At 49.3% G+C, this 19,216-nt stretch overlaps 1 protein-coding gene across 4 annotated transcripts in view; it reads right to left on the reverse strand.

Moving 5' to 3' along the window:
• The window catches only part of LOC144936170 (la-related protein 1B-like), a 38,103-nt gene that overhangs the window by 13,591 nt on the left and 5,296 nt on the right, over positions 1 to 19,216 (reverse strand). The window contains exons 2-13 of one of the 4 annotated variants that reach the window (XM_078863098.1): positions 11,425 to 11,486; positions 11,168 to 11,227; positions 10,212 to 10,455; positions 8,475 to 8,609; positions 7,803 to 7,949; positions 7,163 to 7,340; positions 5,484 to 5,628; positions 4,108 to 4,321; positions 3,651 to 3,835; positions 1,884 to 2,276; positions 1,214 to 1,331; positions 120 to 343 (exon numbers count right to left, since the gene is read on the reverse strand). In XM_078863098.1, coding sequence (XP_078719224.1) covers positions 120 to 343; positions 1,214 to 1,331; positions 1,884 to 2,276; positions 3,651 to 3,835; positions 4,108 to 4,321; positions 5,484 to 5,628; positions 7,163 to 7,340; positions 7,803 to 7,949; positions 8,475 to 8,609; positions 10,212 to 10,455; positions 11,168 to 11,227; positions 11,425 to 11,486 — 2,105 coding nt within the window. Of the gene's footprint in view, positions 1 to 119; positions 344 to 1,213; positions 1,332 to 1,883; positions 2,277 to 3,650; positions 3,902 to 4,107; positions 4,322 to 5,483; positions 5,629 to 7,162; positions 7,341 to 7,802; positions 7,950 to 8,474; positions 8,610 to 10,211; positions 10,456 to 11,167; positions 11,228 to 11,424; positions 11,487 to 19,216 lie in introns of all 4 variants that reach the window. The other 3 variants (XM_078863097.1, XM_078863096.1, XM_078863095.1) reach the window with 3 other exon arrangements.

Genomic DNA, 19,216 nt, shown 5'->3' on the forward strand with positions numbered 1-19,216 from the left:
GCGTTCCAGACGGCCATAGAAGCGCAAAAGGGACTCTGGGTTCTTAATTGGCTCACATCTCTCTATGGTCAGGTTTTGCCCATGTATGTCTTCAAGTGCGTATCAAGTTTGGCGCACACCTGGTTGTCAATGCCGCGGCCCTCCTTGATGACCGGGTAGAAGCGCGGGGTGCGCGTTGGGTCGCGCAGGCGTGGCGTACGCGGCGTGCGGGGCGTGCGCGGCGTGCGCGGGCACAGCGCCGCCTCGGGTACGGCCGCCGGGAGCGAGCGCGCAAGGCATGACGCCGGAAGATCCGGCGAGCCGAACAGCCGGTTTGCCAACTCGTCCGTCCCGCCAACAGCCACTGTCGAATTCACAAACAGCAAGAGTTTGAAGGCAGAGCCTGGGGTGGCTGGGGTAGCTCAGGGGTCAGAGCCACAAGACGACACCGCCGAGGATCCTGGGTTCGAAGCCGTGGCATTTATCCAGTGGTGGAGAGGGAATGGAAGCTGATTGCGAGAGGGCATGGTGAGCCAATGACGCACTTGGTCACAACAACAAAATTAGAACTCAAATGTGATAGAAGTCTGACAATCCTACAACTACAGACGGCCGTATTAGAATTTGGTCCCTCTCGCCACCATCGACGCTTCAAGAATTGCAAGTTTTGAGGGAGCTTGGGTAGCTCAAAGGTCAGAGCACTTGGCGGATACTGTTAAGATCCAGAGTTTGAATCCAAGCAGCGAGCCTTGATAAAAGCCGATTCTCAAGTGTGGCGAGGTCAGGCGACGATCTTAGTCCTGTCACAAAATGCGTATTCCATCAAATTAGTTTTTTCACTTCATTAGGCTAATTCCAAAATTAATCTTGGTGGATATGACAAGCGACCAACACGCTTTGCAGGGCATATAGGTGCGCCCCCTAGTGTCAGGAGATGGGTTCTTTCAGAACGAGTTGCATAACACAGGGTGGTGCAGTTTCGGCTGAAAGCACTCGGAATGGAATGTATTCTAATGACACCCATCGCTCAAATGTAATGTGGAAAAAAACAATAGTGAGGCTCGTCTAGCGTGAAGCTCTATGCAACGGTGGTCTAATGGCACAATAATTGCAAGCGGTCACCTCGTTATGTTGAACTTCTTTCGCACCGTACGTAGCCAACCGTGCTAATCGGAGGTGCGGGACCGCCCGGCAGATGCAGAGGTGAGCATTCAATTTCCGAAAGCTCGCTCACCTGGGCAGGCGATTTCAGACGTAGGCTCGGGCGTCAGGTCGATGGCGACCCCCGGAGAGAGGCTGTCGAACTGCTCTTTTGTGATGACGGTCAGCTTCCTGAAGTTTTCCACTTCCTGCTGTTGGGGGGGCAAGGGGCGATGTTAGGGTGCGGGGAAGTAGCGAAAGCGTTACAGATTGGTCAGATTATCTAATTTTTTTACTGTAAAAAGGATAGTGTGGAGCCAGCATGTCACGGCTCAGGGGGTGCCAGGGTATTTCCCACTGCAGAAGCAGAGGCTGTACCGCTGACGTCACACGCAGTTGAACGAGAAGTGTGTAGAGGTCACGCATAATAAACACACCTTTAGCCCTGACGAAGCCCTTCATGGGTCCTGAAGCAGATTCAGATATCTTGCGAAGCCATCTTATGGTTTACGTTCATCTTGGCACAGGATAAGCCAGTGGAAAACCAGTGAGGGCCCCACATTGGGTTGTTTCAGATGTGCCAGTGATAAAGGGATATTTAAATCAATTGCTTCTCAACTGAGATGCCGTGGTACCAAATCCCCCTATAAAGGCAAAGTCCGATCCTAGTTCAAACTGAACGGATTATGTCAAAAGAAGTTTCAAGCCTTAATTGACAAAAAAACTTTGCTTTTGCTGAATGAACAAAGGGAGAGCAAGCGAACCTTGATGACGCTGTAGTCAGTCTCGTCCTGCCAGAGGTCCTGCTCGTAGTAGTACAAGCCGTCGTTGATGACCTTCACGAGCTCGGAGGAGAACTTGGCGCGCGACCTGTGGTTGCCCGTGCGGTCCCCGCCCGGGTGACGCCGCATGTAGGGCGGCGTCTGCGTGACGATGAGGAGCTTGTTGACGTCGCTGTCGTCCATCTCGTACTCAGAGTCGCTGCTGTCGTCCGAGCCGCCCGCACCGAATGGCGTGAAGCGGTGCTGCCGGCCGGCCACCTCCGCCGCCTCCATCTCCTCGTCGAACATGAAGTCCAGCTCCTCCTTTTCCTCCGCTGGAGCCGCCGCCACCGCCGGCACCGCAGCTGCTGCCGCCGCCGCCTTCGGGGTTTCCTCCTATGGGAACGCACGAGGCCCATTTCCTTTTACTTGTTGCCGAGTGCTCCGAGTTTGTGGGATGCTTGGGTGGCTCGGGAGGACAAAACCGCGTGAGGCTGAAGGGAACCTGGCACTGTTGACATTTGTAGGTTTTTCCCTCCACATTGAATGCACATTAGAGACATCATCATATTTTTGCATTAGTGAAATGATCCTTATGGCGGTACCCCAGGGTACCAAATAATACTAAATGGCTGAGGCAATTAAATATTTTATTTCTGGGACACTATTTTTTCCAGGGGTGTTACTTAACTCCGCGACTGGGGTACCAATCAATCCGAAATCAGTGCTACTCCACGATGTCGAAACGCAGTGAGGACGATTGCGCTGAAACCCTGAACGCTCGTACGCACCGTAGTGGTGCATCGTGTACAGCTCGTCGAGATGAGTCGATTGCCGTATCGCCGACCATCAACAGACTAAAAATGACTGCATCACGGACATTATGTGAGAGCCAGGGTACAATGGTACCCCGGGGCACCGCCATAAGAGTAAAATGTTAACTCCCTTGCATGGAATGCAGGCGATCATGGGTTCGATCCCAACTCTTGACGCCTGTTGTAAATTTGGAGTTTGCATTTTCTCCCCGTGGTCGTGTGGATTTTTCTCCGGGTCCTCCACTTTTTCCCTCCACATTTAGAAAGATGCGTTTAGAGTTTAGAGGATGCTATACATTTCTATGTCATAAGCCACTTCCTTGAGCTATCATTTGTGGCCAGGTCGCTTCTGAAAAAGAGCTATATAACTCAGTGGGCCTTACCTGGTAATAAAAAAATAATGTAGTTTAGAGGTTTGAATCCGAGTTTCGTCTATTCGGTAATTGAACAGTTGCCAAGTAAGGTGAGTTTATAGTCTCAGCCTGGCCATCAATCCCTTTACACTTCAGAGACTCAAATGGCAGAAGCAGATGGAAAACGCAACACTGAACATTGATGCGTTCGATTACCAGCTCCATTTCGTATGAATGATGAAACGGCTCTGCTGCTCTCTCACAGATCGACAATGGGAATGTTTCATGAAAAAAACATTACGGCTGTTCCGGTGGGGAACAAAGAGAGAAGCGCCATTACGAGCATGAAGAAACCCCGCTGTAGGGCAACAACGCAGTGCTTATAAATAGCAGTACGGCAAGTAGGTTGCCAAGCTACATGCAACAGAGTTTCAGCATTTTCCCTTGACACGTGTGGGATTTTCTGCAGGCAATTCCAGACTCCTCCGACGACACAGAACACTGTAATCAACACGATTGCAGATTTGACGTTACGCAGCAGGTGAGGCAGGAATGGATGACGTCAACATGGCGGTGCGGGTTCACGAATGTGTCCACGTTACCTTGGTCGGCCTGGAGGCGGGCGGAGCGCGATGTCGCTTCTTCACCTCCACCCACTGCTCCGAATCGAGCTCGGGCATGCTGGCCGAGAGGGCGCGCGTCAAAGGCCGCGCCTCGCTCCCCTCCTCCTCGTCGTCGTCCGCGGTGGCGCCGGGTCCGGTGTCCCGGGCCGTGGCCGCCACCGTCACTGCTGACGACACCGCAGCAGACGCCTTGGCGCAGTCCGATGCCAGGGAGCGGCTCGCTAAGCCAGCTGGATGCACGGGAAGGGGGGGGGGGAAACGATCACTCACCGGAGGAATCGGCATTACGCTGGAGGCGATCCTCAACGGTTACTTCCTAGACTCTCTCATTTGTACAGAAAGAGATGGTAACACATAGCTTTACGAAGAGACCACACACACACACACACGTGCACGCAGTAGAGAGAGATAATTTTTGACGCAGGGCTCAGCTCACCAGAGGGGGGGCTGACGCTGCTGCTCACGGCACCCGGCACGAACTCGGGGCAGTCGAGGAGCCTCGTGAAGTCGGTGCTGATGGGGGCAGAGGGGGTAACGGAGCCCGTGGGCGAAGAGAGCAGGGCCATCCCCGGGATGGGCCAGCGCAAGGGGTCGTCACGACGTCGCACCTTCATGTTCACCACCTCTACCTCCGTGCTGTCGTGCAGCGCCTGGCAGAGAGAGAGGCACGGGGCATAAATACACAATACGCTGCTGGACTCGAGTTTCCCAGTTAATGTTTTGAAGATTGCTGATAAGACTGGAATAGACGGGTCTCTTGTAGCCACGGCTCATGGCAAGAGGAATACTGGATGTTGTGTGCTGAATGAGAAAATAGTTTCCCAGTCGTCGAGCTGAAATTAAGCCTCGAATTTACAGTGAACATTTCGCTCAATTTGTACTGCGTTAAGTGACACGTAAGCAGAACGTTCCAATTCAGTGTGCTTTCATCCAGCCATCCAAAGGTCCCAGATGTCAACGTTCAACATCAAAGGTCAAGAGTCTCCCTTCCCACCATGCTCCAATGAGACCTCCATCGCAGGCGAGAAACTCTCCTGGCAGCCAAGATTGAGAAGACAGTCCCCATTCCTATGGTGAGGACCAGTTGACCTCAAGCAGCAGCCACTGTCGATTTCACTATGCCAAGCAGGCTCACTAAAGTGGTACTCATTTTACCAACCCTGGATGGTGAGGATGATGAAAGTGCCAATATTACTTTTTGACCAAATAATAACTCATGACCTTAAATCTGGAAGCCGTGCTTCTTTACAGAGCTAAAGAAACTCGCACCTACATGACATTGCACTGAAATAAAAATAACTAATTACACTAAACGGAGGGTATCCATATTTATAGAGCTCCCTCACTCAGATACCCCCTTAACCACCTACCTTACCCACCTACTGGTCCACCCGCCTGCCCACCTATTAACACACCCACCTACCCACGCGTTTGCTCACTTGCCTGCCCATATGCCCCACCCACGCACACAATTATTTATTCACTTACTCATACGCACCTACCCACATGCCTGCCGATCCAATAATTTTCTTTGCTCACTCGCTTAACAGTTCACGGACCCTTAAAACCGTCATCTCTCCCCACTCGTGGTTCCCACCTGGTTGGAGCAGTGAGCCCAGTTTAACCCCTTCACACTAGGCCCTGTGGACGTTGAACTCGGGCTGCTGTTTATGGCATTTCTGTTCCCCTCTTCGTTCGATGACCGGCGCTTTGTATCAGGCTCACGTTGAGCTGTAATAAAAACGTAAAAAATAACAATTCACGCACCCAGCCACTGACTGGCCCATCCACCGCCCGCTAGCCTGCCCGTACCTCCATGATGAGGTGCTCATCGGTGGTGAGCGTCTGCACGCGGTGAAAGCCGGCGATGAGCGACACCGGCAGGAAGCCCTCCTGGTCCATCTTGCGGCGCAGGAAAAAGTCCCTCTCCAGGTTCTCCACGCTGAAGTAGTACTCTCTGGTGATGGAAACGGTCGAAGGTGGTGTGATGAATGGTCAGTGCAGGCATCAAGCTGGTTGTAAAAGAGCGAGCGGTGTTGGGCAAAAACGTCTCGTCTGAGCCTTGGCCGAGTGTGACACCAGCCCCTGGCATTGTGTGGTTGGGGCTGTACTACAAGGAAATGACTGTTCAGTTATTTGTGATGAACATCGATAAACAACAGGCATCTTTGTAAAAGAAACAGCACCATGCATTAAAAAGACGGAACGACATTTGAGCCGTTTTGATACAATTTCTTCTCTAAATAGATTGAAAAAAAGGCAGAACATATATTTTAAAAGCTCCAAATTAATAACCACTCTGGTTCATTATCAGCATGCCATTGACGACATACTTATGATCAATCAGATTCTGGACAAGACTAATGCATTTCAAATATGATTGTATCTAGTCTTTGTAGTCCATTAAACTAATCTGGTTAACATAACACGTCTCGATTGTGTGCACCAGCACCAATGCAACAACCCCTTAATTTCTCTTGAATTTCTGGTCATCACTCATGACCACAAGCAACCAGTTTTCAACTCCGGTGTGAATGCAATTAGCACAACCTGGCACTTAATCCCCAGTTACTTATAGTGCTGTATGTATGTTGAATTTCTTTCTCACCGTACGTAGCCAACCATGTTAATTGGAGGTGCGATGTGTGTTGGCAACGGCACTGAATTAAAGCGATTGTGCAACCTACTGAAGCTATCACACGGAGCTGTGAAAAAAAAAACTCCGTTCTCAATCGATGGGTGGCAAAGACCACAGGTGTCAAGGGCTTTTCTCTGCCACACAATTCCCCCGTTAAGTTGCATCAGTTCTTTCACTTGGCTGTGAAGACAGCTGTGGCGAGTCGCATGCTCTGCAGAAGCGACGAACAATTTACACGGCACCAGTCGCAGCAGCGCGTCAAGGAGTCTCACACCAACGTACGAGGTCAGCAGCAGAGTCAGCAGGGGTCAGCGCGTGAGTGGGAGAGCAGCCCAACAAAGGCACGGGAGCAGCGTGCAGCCCACATGTAGCGCCTACGTGTGACTCGGGCTTAACACCCCGCATGCAACAAAGCAGCACCCAAAGGGACAAATCATCAAGGGAAATAACCATAATAAAATAGTAATTTACCTAAGAAAGCCTCAAATGTGTCACGTGACTCAGCAGGAACCCCTCAAGTTGATTGGTAAATGGCATTGAGTAATTTTCACTTGGGGATAAGCTGGAGAGCAACCGTACGACTGCACGAACCCACTTGGCTATACCGCCATCTCCTGGCCACCTAACAGCCGAGCAAGGTTTGTGAGCTTCACGAATATATGTTCAAAAAAGGCGTGTAGCTATTAAAAACCTACTTTTTGTACCTCCTGCTGCAGGCACCACTTGGATGCACTACAGCTGAAAGGTGCCTCACATACAATGGCTCCATCTCTCTGCGATCCACCAACTCCGCCGACCTCCAAGCCAACCCGGTCTTGGCAGCACATGTGTCGTCACAGCGGCCGGGACTTACATCTGCCGCTTGACGTACTCCTTGAGCAGCGTCTCCTCCACGGTGTAGATCTGCGGCCCGTGGCCGTCGTCGTAGTAGTAGACGAGGTGGGGGCTGTAGTCGAGCAGCGCTGAGCCAGATCCGTCGGGGCCACTGCCGCCCGCCCGCTCCCCGAGGCCGAATCGGAAATCGAGGCCGCCTGGAGCCGGGGGAGAGAAAAAACGGGGGGGGAAACGGGAGTGAGAATCGCAGAGCGAGCGACACACGGAACGGACTCAAAGACAGGACATGGCAAAGGACGTAGGAGTGACAACATGGAGCGACGCATTGGGGTGGCGCTGATTTCTATGGACGTTATATGCAGCGACGCATTGATTAAATTAACTCTTACGCTAATGATACACACCACGTACGGAATAACGTGCGCGTACAAATCTTAGTTTAAATTTAATGCAAATTGAAGGCTGTTACTGAACTGAATGAACGACGCAGAACGTGACCGCTAATGCGATGCAACCATGGTCAACAAGTATTAATTAAAGTTAGCTGTAAGCAAATGTGACAGAGCAAAAGAGAACAAATGAAACAAACAATGGAAGAGAGTGCAGATTCGAATTGTGACCATGGTGGGAAGACGTATGGATCAATGTTGAGCAATCACCTCGGGGGCCGCCCCTTCCTCCGCGTCCCCGACCGCGCCCCCGGCCGCGACCCCTGCCTCGGAAGCCGCCTCCGCGGGTGCCTCCACCCTCGCTGCGCACGCTCGCCGTGTCGTCCAGGTCATCGCGACGATCCTCGCGCCTCCAGCCTAGAAACAGGTCCGCGGGTGTCACAAACCCAGCGTGTCAACACAGCCCGCACCGCCGTGCCACGTAACCCCACGTCACTGTGACAACACACCGTGCTGACAACACACCCCACTTCGTCCCATACTACTCTCTCCCCTAACGTCACTTTCCCAACCCACTCTGCTACCTATCCCACTCCACTTTTTCCTACACAGCTGTTTCACATCACTGGGACCCATGCTACAATCACTCATCTCGCTGTCCCATATTGCACTGTTGCACGATGCGATGACACAGCTTTACGCAGACCCACGTCTGTTTGACCCACACTACACTATTCCCACATCGTCCTCAGGGCTGTTTTACAGGTATCCCTCCTCACAGCTCCATTTCTAGCCACCCGGGTTAGACCCCTGCTCGTGATAATGGTTGTCACCCAAGCATGCACATTCAGTTCTAAATTACCATCCCGTAACCTGCCTGAAAATAACATGTAACAATGGTATGCAGTGCTTTGCCAATCCGCTGCCGGGTGAAGGCCTCACCTCTGACGCCGTCGGCCCTGCGGCCGCCGGGCGGCTGCGACGACCTCAGGCTGCTGCGAGAGCTGGGCCTCTCGGGGCCGCCTCCGTCGCTCCCTCCTCCATCCAGCGCCAGCGGTACCCACTTCTGCTTGCTCACTGTGGGGGTGCGAGGGAGGAGCGCCCACAAAATTAGGACACAACCACACCACTCTCGAAATAGTGAAAGATGTATGTCCGTCATTCTGCCTTTTACTCAAGGACTAAACGGTGAATACACAAGGACGCGAAACGCTCACAAAAAGCTTCTAATTTAATTTCCATTTACAAAATATTCCTTTGTTTAATCAAATGGTGTAACCTGACCTGGAAAGTGAGTAAAAGTATTTAATGAAGGGACCGGTGGGGGTTGCAGTTACTTGCCAAAGAAACCGATTGATGGACAGCTCAATATCAATAATTTTTACATCAGGACTATATTACTGTTATTTTTTTGAAAGACTGATTATTTCACCACCATTTTTATCAAGTTACCGATGGATTTAAAAGTTGTTTTGTTCAGCCTTCCCTTCTTAACGATCCAAATGCGTGCCCAGGAGCCTCCCTATGCATACGTGGCCACGGTTGCGAGACGGCAGAGACACGTCAGTTTTTCTAAAAACCACCTTGACAAGAGATGACCCTAGATGATCACTCTCCCTGAAATTAACAGCTGTTAGTCAGCCCCGCTGGAAAAAAACTAATTCAACCCGTTAATGTTCTACGAGCTCAGCTGTCGTGTTTCCCGTGCCGATCGATGAGCGGAGCACGCAAGCGGCTGTTTTATTTGTTCCGCACTGGCAGCTCTGCCGGGTGATGTGCGCCGTGCAATTATTGGCACGATGCAGGACGCACGTCTGACCCAGGGATGAGAGCAGGAGGCAATCCCAAGTGTTTGTCCCACTGCAATGGCGATGCGTCAAATCACAATCCTAAGGTTTGATAATTAAGTAATGTGTGGGAAAATGTGAATTCACCGATTATAATCAGATAATTATCTGATCACCTCTTATCTGCGTCAATGCACCTACCCAACCCCCTTCGAGACGCTTTTTTTTCCCAGTTCATTAGGGGTTTGCCGACTTGTGTCTTTTGGATTTAAATTCTGCGATGTCCTTAAAATGTAATAATGACCAAGGGCAATACATTACGTAACCGCTATTCCATTCTCAAGTGGCTCTTGGCCCAAGCCATTGCAGCGCAGTGGTGGAAAACTCTTTGTATACTTTAAGTTAACTGGATGGTTGCAATGAAAGTGGAATAAGATATCCACGCTTCTTATCAAACACGTGAGAAATTATCCAAGAGATGCAAATGAATTACTTAAACCCTACACAGCTCACAAATGATCTACGTACACAATTTGTTTAAGCTGGTTTATGCTTGAATGTAAATCTTTCAACTAAATGTAACGATAAAAGTTTGCCACGTAACATTTGTTGAATGAAAATTATTTAAATGCAAACTGTGATGACTGCTCTTACACCCAACTACATTTCCAACAATACATCTCCAAGTTGCAACGTTTAAGATATTGTCCACCGCTACCGAATTACCTCATTGGACACCTCTCTCATTGTTGGGACCGCATTCAGGATGACTTGTTAATGACTGGCCAACTATTCCGATGGCCAACCCCCCTTAACGGAGTGACCCTGCTGCTGCCGTCCTGGTGCTCGATCCTCGAGTGGGATCTACGCGATCGCGCGTATCAGTGCCCACCTCTCTTCTTGGGCTGTGGGGAGCTGGGGTCCGTGCCGTTCTCCAGCGGGCTTGCGCGCCCACTGCGGTTCTCCTTGCTTTCGCTGTCCTTCTCGTCGTCCACGTCCTCGTCTGTGGCGTCCTTCCTCCTCCTCGTCACCGCCTCTTCCTCCTCCTCTTCTTCCACCTCGTTCTCCCCCTCCTTCTCACGGTCCTTCTCGCGTCGGACGGCGGTTTTTCTCGAGTTGGGCGAGTGGGTCGAGGTCTGCAACGTGGAGAAGCGTGGCCAACCAGGTTAACGCGAAGATCTGCAATATGTCGCTCGCTTGGATCATACGGTCCACTGGTAAAGAGTCCGGTGGCTAGGACATGTAGGGAGACGAAAACCACGTTGGAAAAGAAAGATGATGGACGTGGAAGCACCAGGGTGGAGACGAAGAGGCAGGCCTAGAAGTAAGTGCTTCGTAGTGGTGAACCAGGATTTGAAATATTGTGGAGGAGATGTGGAGAGGATGACCCACACGGGAATGAGTGGAGAAACGAGGAGGAATGCAGAGTCCACGCAATTGGGAGTTAATGCCACACTTACTAAGCATGTTGAAACATGTTCAACAAACTAATACCATTTCCTTTAGACTTTAGTTCAAGGGCATAGCAAGTTGCTTACATCAGGGACATTGAAGTAGTGAGGAGACAAATAAACTGGGATAGGTTGGGGATGAGTTATTTGCAAGTGTTGGCATGGATAGACCCGTGGGTTACAGACTCTTGGTTGTAAAGGGAGGCACGTGGCTGATTTATGGGATCATGAAGGGAGGAAGAGCCTATTGCAGGTGGGAGGGAAAGTCTTCAATTTTTGTTTCTTTATAGAGCTTGTGTTTAGTGATACGTTCAAGGTGATGCCGATACAAGGCAGAACACTTGCGATCTTAAATATGATATGAAGGATTGTTTTAGTGTTTTGCTTATAAACTTACCTCTCGATTCGCAATCTCTCCCGGTGTCGGCCAATTTGTAATGTCGCTAAAATCGCTCGCCTGCAAAAAAAAACTTGACGTGACACATCGCAAATTTCCACAGTAAACAACCGTGTGCTTTACAAGCCAAAACACATCAAGTAACCTTGACAATAATTTCCCAGGATATTTCCCCAAACGTAATAAAAAGTATCTACAGGCGAACTGAGGAGCCTGCGAATTCAACAAACGACCGCACGCGAGTCTCGGGGTCTCACCTTGTTTAACTTCTTTGGCTGCGGCTTTGCAACCTTAATGACTTTGGCTCGGGGAACGTTACCTGCAGCGCGCACAGAAACACACATGGCACACAGCTGGGCTCAGAGCCGCGCTCCACGCCGCTCGAACGCCGTTTAAACTCGCGCGCCGGTATTTGGTCGGCATTTAATTAATTAATCCATTCATTAGCGATGATTGCACTCAAAATACGCACGTAAAATCACACACGCAAGACCCGATTAATTCCATTACATAAATTACGTGTAAATATTGGGTGAAATAAAATGGTGTCACAGTCGTGGTTAGCGCACTCCATGATGAACCTGGCACCCTGAGTTAGATTTCCGTGCATGGCTGACAGCGGTGGCGAGTGACATCTGAACCGGTCTTGGGCCACATTCCCAGTTTAGGATCCCCCCACTGACCAACGTAGCAATGACTCTATTCGTTTTTTATCGACTACTAATCTGTCAACACATGATACGTGTATCAAATTGTGCATGTAGGAACAGATGTGTGTGTTTTTTACAGCAAGTTGAAATGTTCACGTGACCCCCTGCAGCCTAAAAGAGGCCATTTTATTCACCATAATGGTACAGAAATTGTGACAATTTGAAAAACCACAGAGAGGAAAGGAAAGGGGCTGAATCGTGAAATATACCTAGTTATGGTATCGGCAGGCGAAGAGGCAATACAAAGTTCAACAACAAAATACAGAGAGCAGACTAAGTCTTAGCTAATAGCACACAAATAAGCACAGAATGTCCAAAGAGGCCTAATGATGACCCGTCATATTGTGTACCGTCACTCTCTCTGCACACTTAGCTGTTTACTGGTTGTATTGATAAAGATTCACTAGCTGAAGCCAGAATAAAGCAAACATCCAGGAACTCACAAGCCAGTGAAAGTGGGCAAAGGCTTTGGCAGGACTTCATCCAGTGGATGGCTGGTGATTCGAATAACAATCAATTTGGATGAATTTCTTTACAACTGCTTTTTTTGTTTAGTTTGTTGTCGTTCCCCCACACCTCCGATTGGACCGGTTGGCTACGTACGGTGTGAAAGAAGTTCCAACATACATAACATACACGAAGCATCCAAATTCAACCGCAACTCAAAGACACTGTACACAAACACTGCGACCCGCCCCTCGTCCGATGCAAACAGGGCCAGGGGCCGCATATCACCGAGGGCACAGCTCCACGCCCAGTCCAGCACCCCCTTCATCACAGCCACACAGAGCACAATACACACACACACCCCACCTCCAGGCGTGGAGCCACAAGAAGCCACATTCTCAGCCAAGGGAAATAACGCGAGGGATCATTACCTTGCCAACGATCTATCCAGGCGCTCACGTGCGGGGGGGGGGTGTCAGGGCGTTATTTTGTCCTCCATCCATTTATGTTACAACTTCGCTGTTATCAGCGTCACGTTATGCGACGATACAAATCAGAACAGCGAGCCGTGCACGGCTTTGTGTCCGAGAGCGGCCCCACAAGATGAGGCACCTTAACTACTTCAGAAGCACCTCCTTAACCACACTCAGGGGTACACACCTTTTATTTGGTACGCACTGATGTTGATTTAAAGCATTCGTGACTGCAAGAATTCATATTCTTGGGTCTTTCCGTAAAGTCACGTAGAGAGGTTCAAAAAATATATTAAAAAATAACAGAAAACGACGTTTCGATCGCAATGCAAGCGGTCGTCTTTTCCTTAAGACGTGTTTCATTGCAAAGCAATCCAATCGCAATGTTTAACTCGGTGTAAACGAATGTAAAGAATTTTCTTTCAATCTGTCATTGCGGACCTGGCTGTAACGATCAGCTCACTAAAGCCAGAAGCCGGTTTAATTGAGCGTGGTTGCCCAGACTCGAACCCAGGATCTTATCGTTGCTTAGTCCTTTGACATGGCATTGGCTGCCGGAGGCACCCAGCCAACTCTGCACAACCCCAACAGAGAAGCCCACCTTGAATGCCCGTGGGGGCCAGGAAACTTCATTCTCATTTCATTATCTCCATAACGACTATGGATATTTTTAAACTGACCTCGCAGATTTATTTACATTCAGTCCAACGTGAGATGGCTGTGTCCCTCGAGCTGGGCAGCCAAAGTGTTTGCCGAACACAGCCACCGGCATGGGCTCATTAACCTCAGACAGCACTCGCAAACGCTGCGCCCGATAAGGCTAACGAAGAAGGCTTAGGCAATTCATCGGACGACACTTTGTCACAACTCACCACCAGAAACTTACGACCAATGGCGACACAAGAGAGAGAAGCTGGCTTCCAAAAATAACTGCAGCGCAAGGTCGAGTTGGCCAGCAGCAGCGAGCGCACGCTGCAGCACGGCGCCACTCGCGGTCACGCGGCAGAGGGGCGGAGAAGAGGGGCAAGGCATTGTGGGATATGTTTTTGGCCCCCACTCATATGAGGACAGGGGGGTTGTGCCCTTGTTTGGGAATGTAACCGGACTGCTTGGGTGATGTATGCGTAAACGGCAGGGCAGTAGCAGGAATTCTGCGCGTGTGTGTGTTTGCCTGAAGCAGTGCCATGCCCTACGAGGAATCTTATACACGGAGCTGGTACAGTTGCTCCCCTCCCTTCCAGTTAATTTGTCTATCCCCCCCACCCCTTCCCCATGTGCTATTAACATTTGCTGTTCACGAAGTGCGTCGGTCCGGCCCAGCGGCCCGTGAACCCGATCGAGTTGGCGCAAGTGAATACCGCCCCACGGGTTTGTCAACAGATTCGCGTGCTTGTCCAAACACAGGGCAAAGGCCGACCAATGTGCACTCCCCAGCAGTCTGTTTGCACGTGCGGGTGCATACACGTGCGGGCATCTCCCACTACAACAAAGAGGAAATTCTGCCGCTTCGTCCAATAACTTTACAGGAACCCTAGGCGGTACCATCCCTGCCTGTGAAACCAAGTAGTCATCTGACCTTTTGAAAGTGCGGAGGTGAGAGCTATATCCGGGCATGGTGGTGTGGCTGGTGCGGCCCGTTGCGTATGGACCAGGACCAGCACCAGCCCAGACAAACCTTGCACCAGTTGGCTCCCTGCAGCGTGCGCTACTCAGTTTGGATATTGGCGAGTGGGTGCCACGACAGCCACAGGCGGGCCCAGACCGCTGTGCCCGCGCATTTGAGGACGAGTCAGACTCTGGTGTTTCCAGCGCTCAATTTAGCCGGGCGATGGAGGGAGGAGGCAATTGCTTCCCGCTGGCGCAGCATTGAGAAGACAGACAGCGGCCAAGCCGTGCGCAACCCATTTAGCAAAACGCGGACGGTGCTTTCTGCTCACCGTGGGACAATCGGCGCGACCCACTCGCCTCATGCTTGGGGGCGCCGCGGTGGCTCGGAGATGTTAACTCCCTCGCCTGGTATGCAGGAGGTCGTGGCTTCAATCCCGACCCTGATGGCTGCATATTTGAAGTTTCCACATCACTCTCTCCCCGTGGTCGCACGGTTTTTTTTCTCTCCGGGTCCTTTGGTTTTCCTCTCCACATTTATAAACATGCATTTAGAGTATTTATACATTTCCATGTGATAAGCCACTTCGTTGAGCTATCCTTTGTGGCCAGGTCACTTCTGAAAGAGGGCTATTTAGCTCAGTGGGCCTTACCTGGTAAACTATAAATACTCTTTGGTTCTTTCGGTAAAGTCACGTCGATAGAAAAATAGCTAATAGATCATGACGTTTCGATAGCAACACAAGCCATCGTCTTCAGGTGAAACAACAAAGCAGGCGGACTGCTGAGGGAGGAGGAAATGTAGCGAGAGAGCTACTGCAACCAGAGGTTATATAGGTTTGTGGTGGGTCCAAAACAAGGGATAGAATTTGCAAGTAAATGTAAAGCTAGCAAACGTCAGCCAATGAAATTTACAGAGGGAACAATGTGATAGAGAGAAAAAGGAAAAAAGATATAAAACTTAGCAAATGTATAAATGTAATGCAACTCAGAGTCAGCCAACACAACAGTGAACACTACACACCTGGTTGATCAACGTTTGCTAGCCTTACATTTACTTACAAATTCCATGCCTGGCCCCACCCACTTACCCTGAGGTTGTACCCACCACAAACGTATATAACCTCTGGTTGCAGTCGCTTTCTCGCTACTTTTCCTCCGGCCTCAGCAGTCCGCCTGCTGTGTTGTTTCACCTGAAGACGATAGCTTGTGTTGCTATCGAAACGTCGTGATTTATTAGTTATTTTTCTATCTACGTGACTTTATCAAAAGAACCAAAGAGTATTATTCCTGCAGTCACGAAAGCTTCAAATCAAAATATAAATACTGTAGTTTAAGAATTTATGCTAACAAACGGATGTTAACTTGCAATCGATTCATAACTTATACCTGGAAAAAGGCAGGCACACCTGGACATGTGATTAATTATTTCATATAAAACGTACAAGTAGTTTCCAAATTATACAAGCATGGGGTGGGACTCATATCCTGTTTACAGGCCTGAGTGCGAGGTGGTAATTCCACATTCCCATAGCAGCTGGCAGTCTCTCGATTGGATAACTGCTGTTTACCTCCCACAAAGAAATACACACTTTATAGATCGATGAAGGGCTGAGTCTCATAACCTTGCGATTGCCAGCTGCACACGAACCACTGTCATGCAACTGGATAATACAGCAATATTTGTACTGTAGATAACGAGTAACAATGGCTGTTCAACATTCAAGAGATAATACAAAATCAATCCAACAAGCATTGACCAGTGTGGTGAAGTATGGTCAAATAACCACCATGACCCCGCATGGCATGGGGAGGCCATCATACAACAGTGGAGTAACAAAGGGATGTACACAGTGCATGTACGACACACTGTTACAGAGCCACGGGGACTTTAAAAGGTAACTGTAAACCAACACAGCAACAAGATCTGCCTTCAAATTAAAAAAAACTGAATCGCCACTCATGCACAGTCAAATGCAGCAGTGAGTGCGACAGCTGACGCTGCTACTCAATGCATGCTACGCATCAGCTGACGGAGCTACCGTCCTGCAAAAAATACCTCGCGGTGGGAACACCGAGATTATTGGACAGCCGTGAGTGGGTACCACAAGCGCTCTGGCACGGCAACACCGCTCTAAGTGAATTTAAAATACAGCGAACCATAGCTGTGCCAGTCAGTCGTGCTGACCATTAATTATTAATGATAATTATTAACGAGATGCTCAAGTGACTGCGGACGGCCACGCGCACACGTAAGCCTTACACAGGTACCACACACCTGAACGTGCAAAGAGCCAACGATTATTATCCGACCGGGCCCCCAAAACCATCACCAGCCATGATCTATCCACTGCTTGATGGAGGCCTCCCCGAACCGTCGGCATCTCTCTCATGCTGTCACAAAGGCAACAATCCATCAAGCACCTGCACGAGCAGACTGAATCGCAGAAGCGTGGTCAACACATCTACGCCTCTATATAAGGAACGAAACAGTAAGACTTCTCCACAAATCTGGCTGTCGCCTGATGAAGCTAGTTGTAATTACTGGCGAAACGTCGTACTCGGTTTGTAAATGTTGTGGCTTGGCTCTCCAACACACTGGTGTGCTGTACTAGTGACGAATTAGCACGTTGTTTACATGACAACCCTTATAAAATGGATGTGCTGGGTGTTGGCGGGTTTTAACAACACATTTATATTTTACGCGATCTAACCCAAAAACCTCTATTATGGAAAACTACTCGATCATGTGTTTTAATTTAGTGAAGTGATTTACTGGTATCTGCTGCTAATGGCTTCACACGTTCTTGGAACTGGCCATCTCTTACAAAAAGCCTATCAAGCGACATGCACCCACCCTGATAGTATGTTTCGTACAAACGCGCTTTGCGTGCTGGCATAGGGCCCAGCATAATAGTTTTAAGCAAACCACGCATATAACCAACTGCGGCATCACACAAACACGTCTGCTCTTGCTTGTGGCTCATCTCCTCTCGGTAATGATGACTGTTGATGCCCTACGAAAGTTCATGGCGAGGTTCAGAGAGGAGGGGTTGGGGCACTTCCACGCCGAGCTGTGCTTTAGTTTCACAGCACCACAACACGCGGCGCAGGAAGTGCGGGTACAATGAGATTACCTGGCACCCACCAAAGATACACGCTACTCGCTGGCAATGACATCGGCTTGCCCCACCAATGTGGCCGTACCTACACGCGTGTTTTTGTTTATGGTTCCGCAAAAAAAAAGACATTCTTGTTCGCACATCACACACTAGGCAAGTGCAAACGAAATGACAATGTGTCCGACCGAGTTCAAGAACTGCCTTCTACTGGCAAGTGTGTGTACACGCGCGCACCTGCATGCACTGTGTAGATGGAGCATGACATAAGTCCGTTTGTCAAGAGACAGCTTACAGAAAACTAGCGAGAGACAAGTCAGACGGAAATAAGACTGCTACGTATTCAGTAAATGACACTAACTTGATTAATGCCTCAATGGACCAACGCGGTCAACAGTAATGCAAAACCCCGGTGTGCACAACAAAAGATCTTAAAATGCAAGCAGTGTTTATGTCAGCTAAAGCATCTCACGTCATGCTTCTATAGCAACGAAGCCTCAAGGGCAAAACACTTCTGCGGTCATAGCACGCAAAAAACACAACAAAATTACATACACTATATTTACTTTGCATCAATTTGTATCTAAAGTCTAACTGTAAAAAGGGTGTGTGCATGTACCATCCTCTTCATCCCCTCCGGCCATGAGTGTTGGCGTGTCGCGGCTGAAGAAAAGAACAAGAGAGCGGAGGCATAATCCAGCGCCGGGGCGTGTGGACGGCACGCGTGTGGGGACGCACGCCGTGATGCAGGCAGTCCGTCTCCCAACGATGAACGCCCTACGCGTGCATATCGATCGCGAGAATCTTTCCCGGGTAGCGAACCAGCGAGGGGATTTTCAGGACTGCAGCGCTCATGCCATGCGCCACCGCGCTATTTTAGCCTCGAAGGCTGCGACGCCCACCCATGTGACCCATTAACGAGACGATGGCTTAAACCACAAACTTAGGCAACTCTTAGCAGAAGCGACTCAAACATTGTTACGTGTTCCCGGTGTGCCTCGGCTGAGGCAAGAGGCCAAAAGGCAAACACCTAAACCACGTTGTGCCCCGACATAGCCAGAGATGTAAAACAGATTGTCAAGATTTTAGCTTGCATGGTTGTTGAATTAGCAAAAAAATCTTATGAATGCATTAATGTATCTTCTTGGTTCTTTCGGTAAAGTCACGTAGAAGGGAAATAATAAAATAATAAAAATAAAACATAATAAAATAATTATCATAATTGTGAGAATTAATTGTGAGATTTATTTTATTATGTTGTATTTTTATAATTTTATTATTTCCCTTCTACATGACTTTACCGAAAGAACCAAGAAGATGAATCCCTGCAGTCACGAAAGCTTTAAATCGACATCAATGTATGTTTGAACAAAAAAGATGCACTGGAATGAGATAGAAATCCAAACTTAAAACTTGGGAAAAAGTGTTGCCCTCACTGGTTATTGAGCCCGCCTCGGATTAAAGTTCAAAATGCATGTTTGAAACGCATGCAAACGACATTGGACCTGGTTGGTTGGCAGCACTCGTGCTAAAGTGACAAAGTAACTTTGGTAATTTTAGCCACTGTGCATTAAAATGAAGGCCAATTGATCTACACCAATCGATTCCTCCCAGTGCTATCTTTGGTTTAAAATCAACAATACTGCTTGCACAGCTGTTGTAAAGTACAGCGACACACACGCCTGCTTAAGGGTT

The sequence above is a fragment of the Lampetra fluviatilis genome, chromosome 15 (genome assembly GCF_964198595.1).
Source record: "Lampetra fluviatilis chromosome 15, kcLamFluv1.1, whole genome shotgun sequence".
Classification (NCBI taxonomy): Eukaryota; Metazoa; Chordata; class Hyperoartia; order Petromyzontiformes; family Petromyzontidae; genus Lampetra; species Lampetra fluviatilis.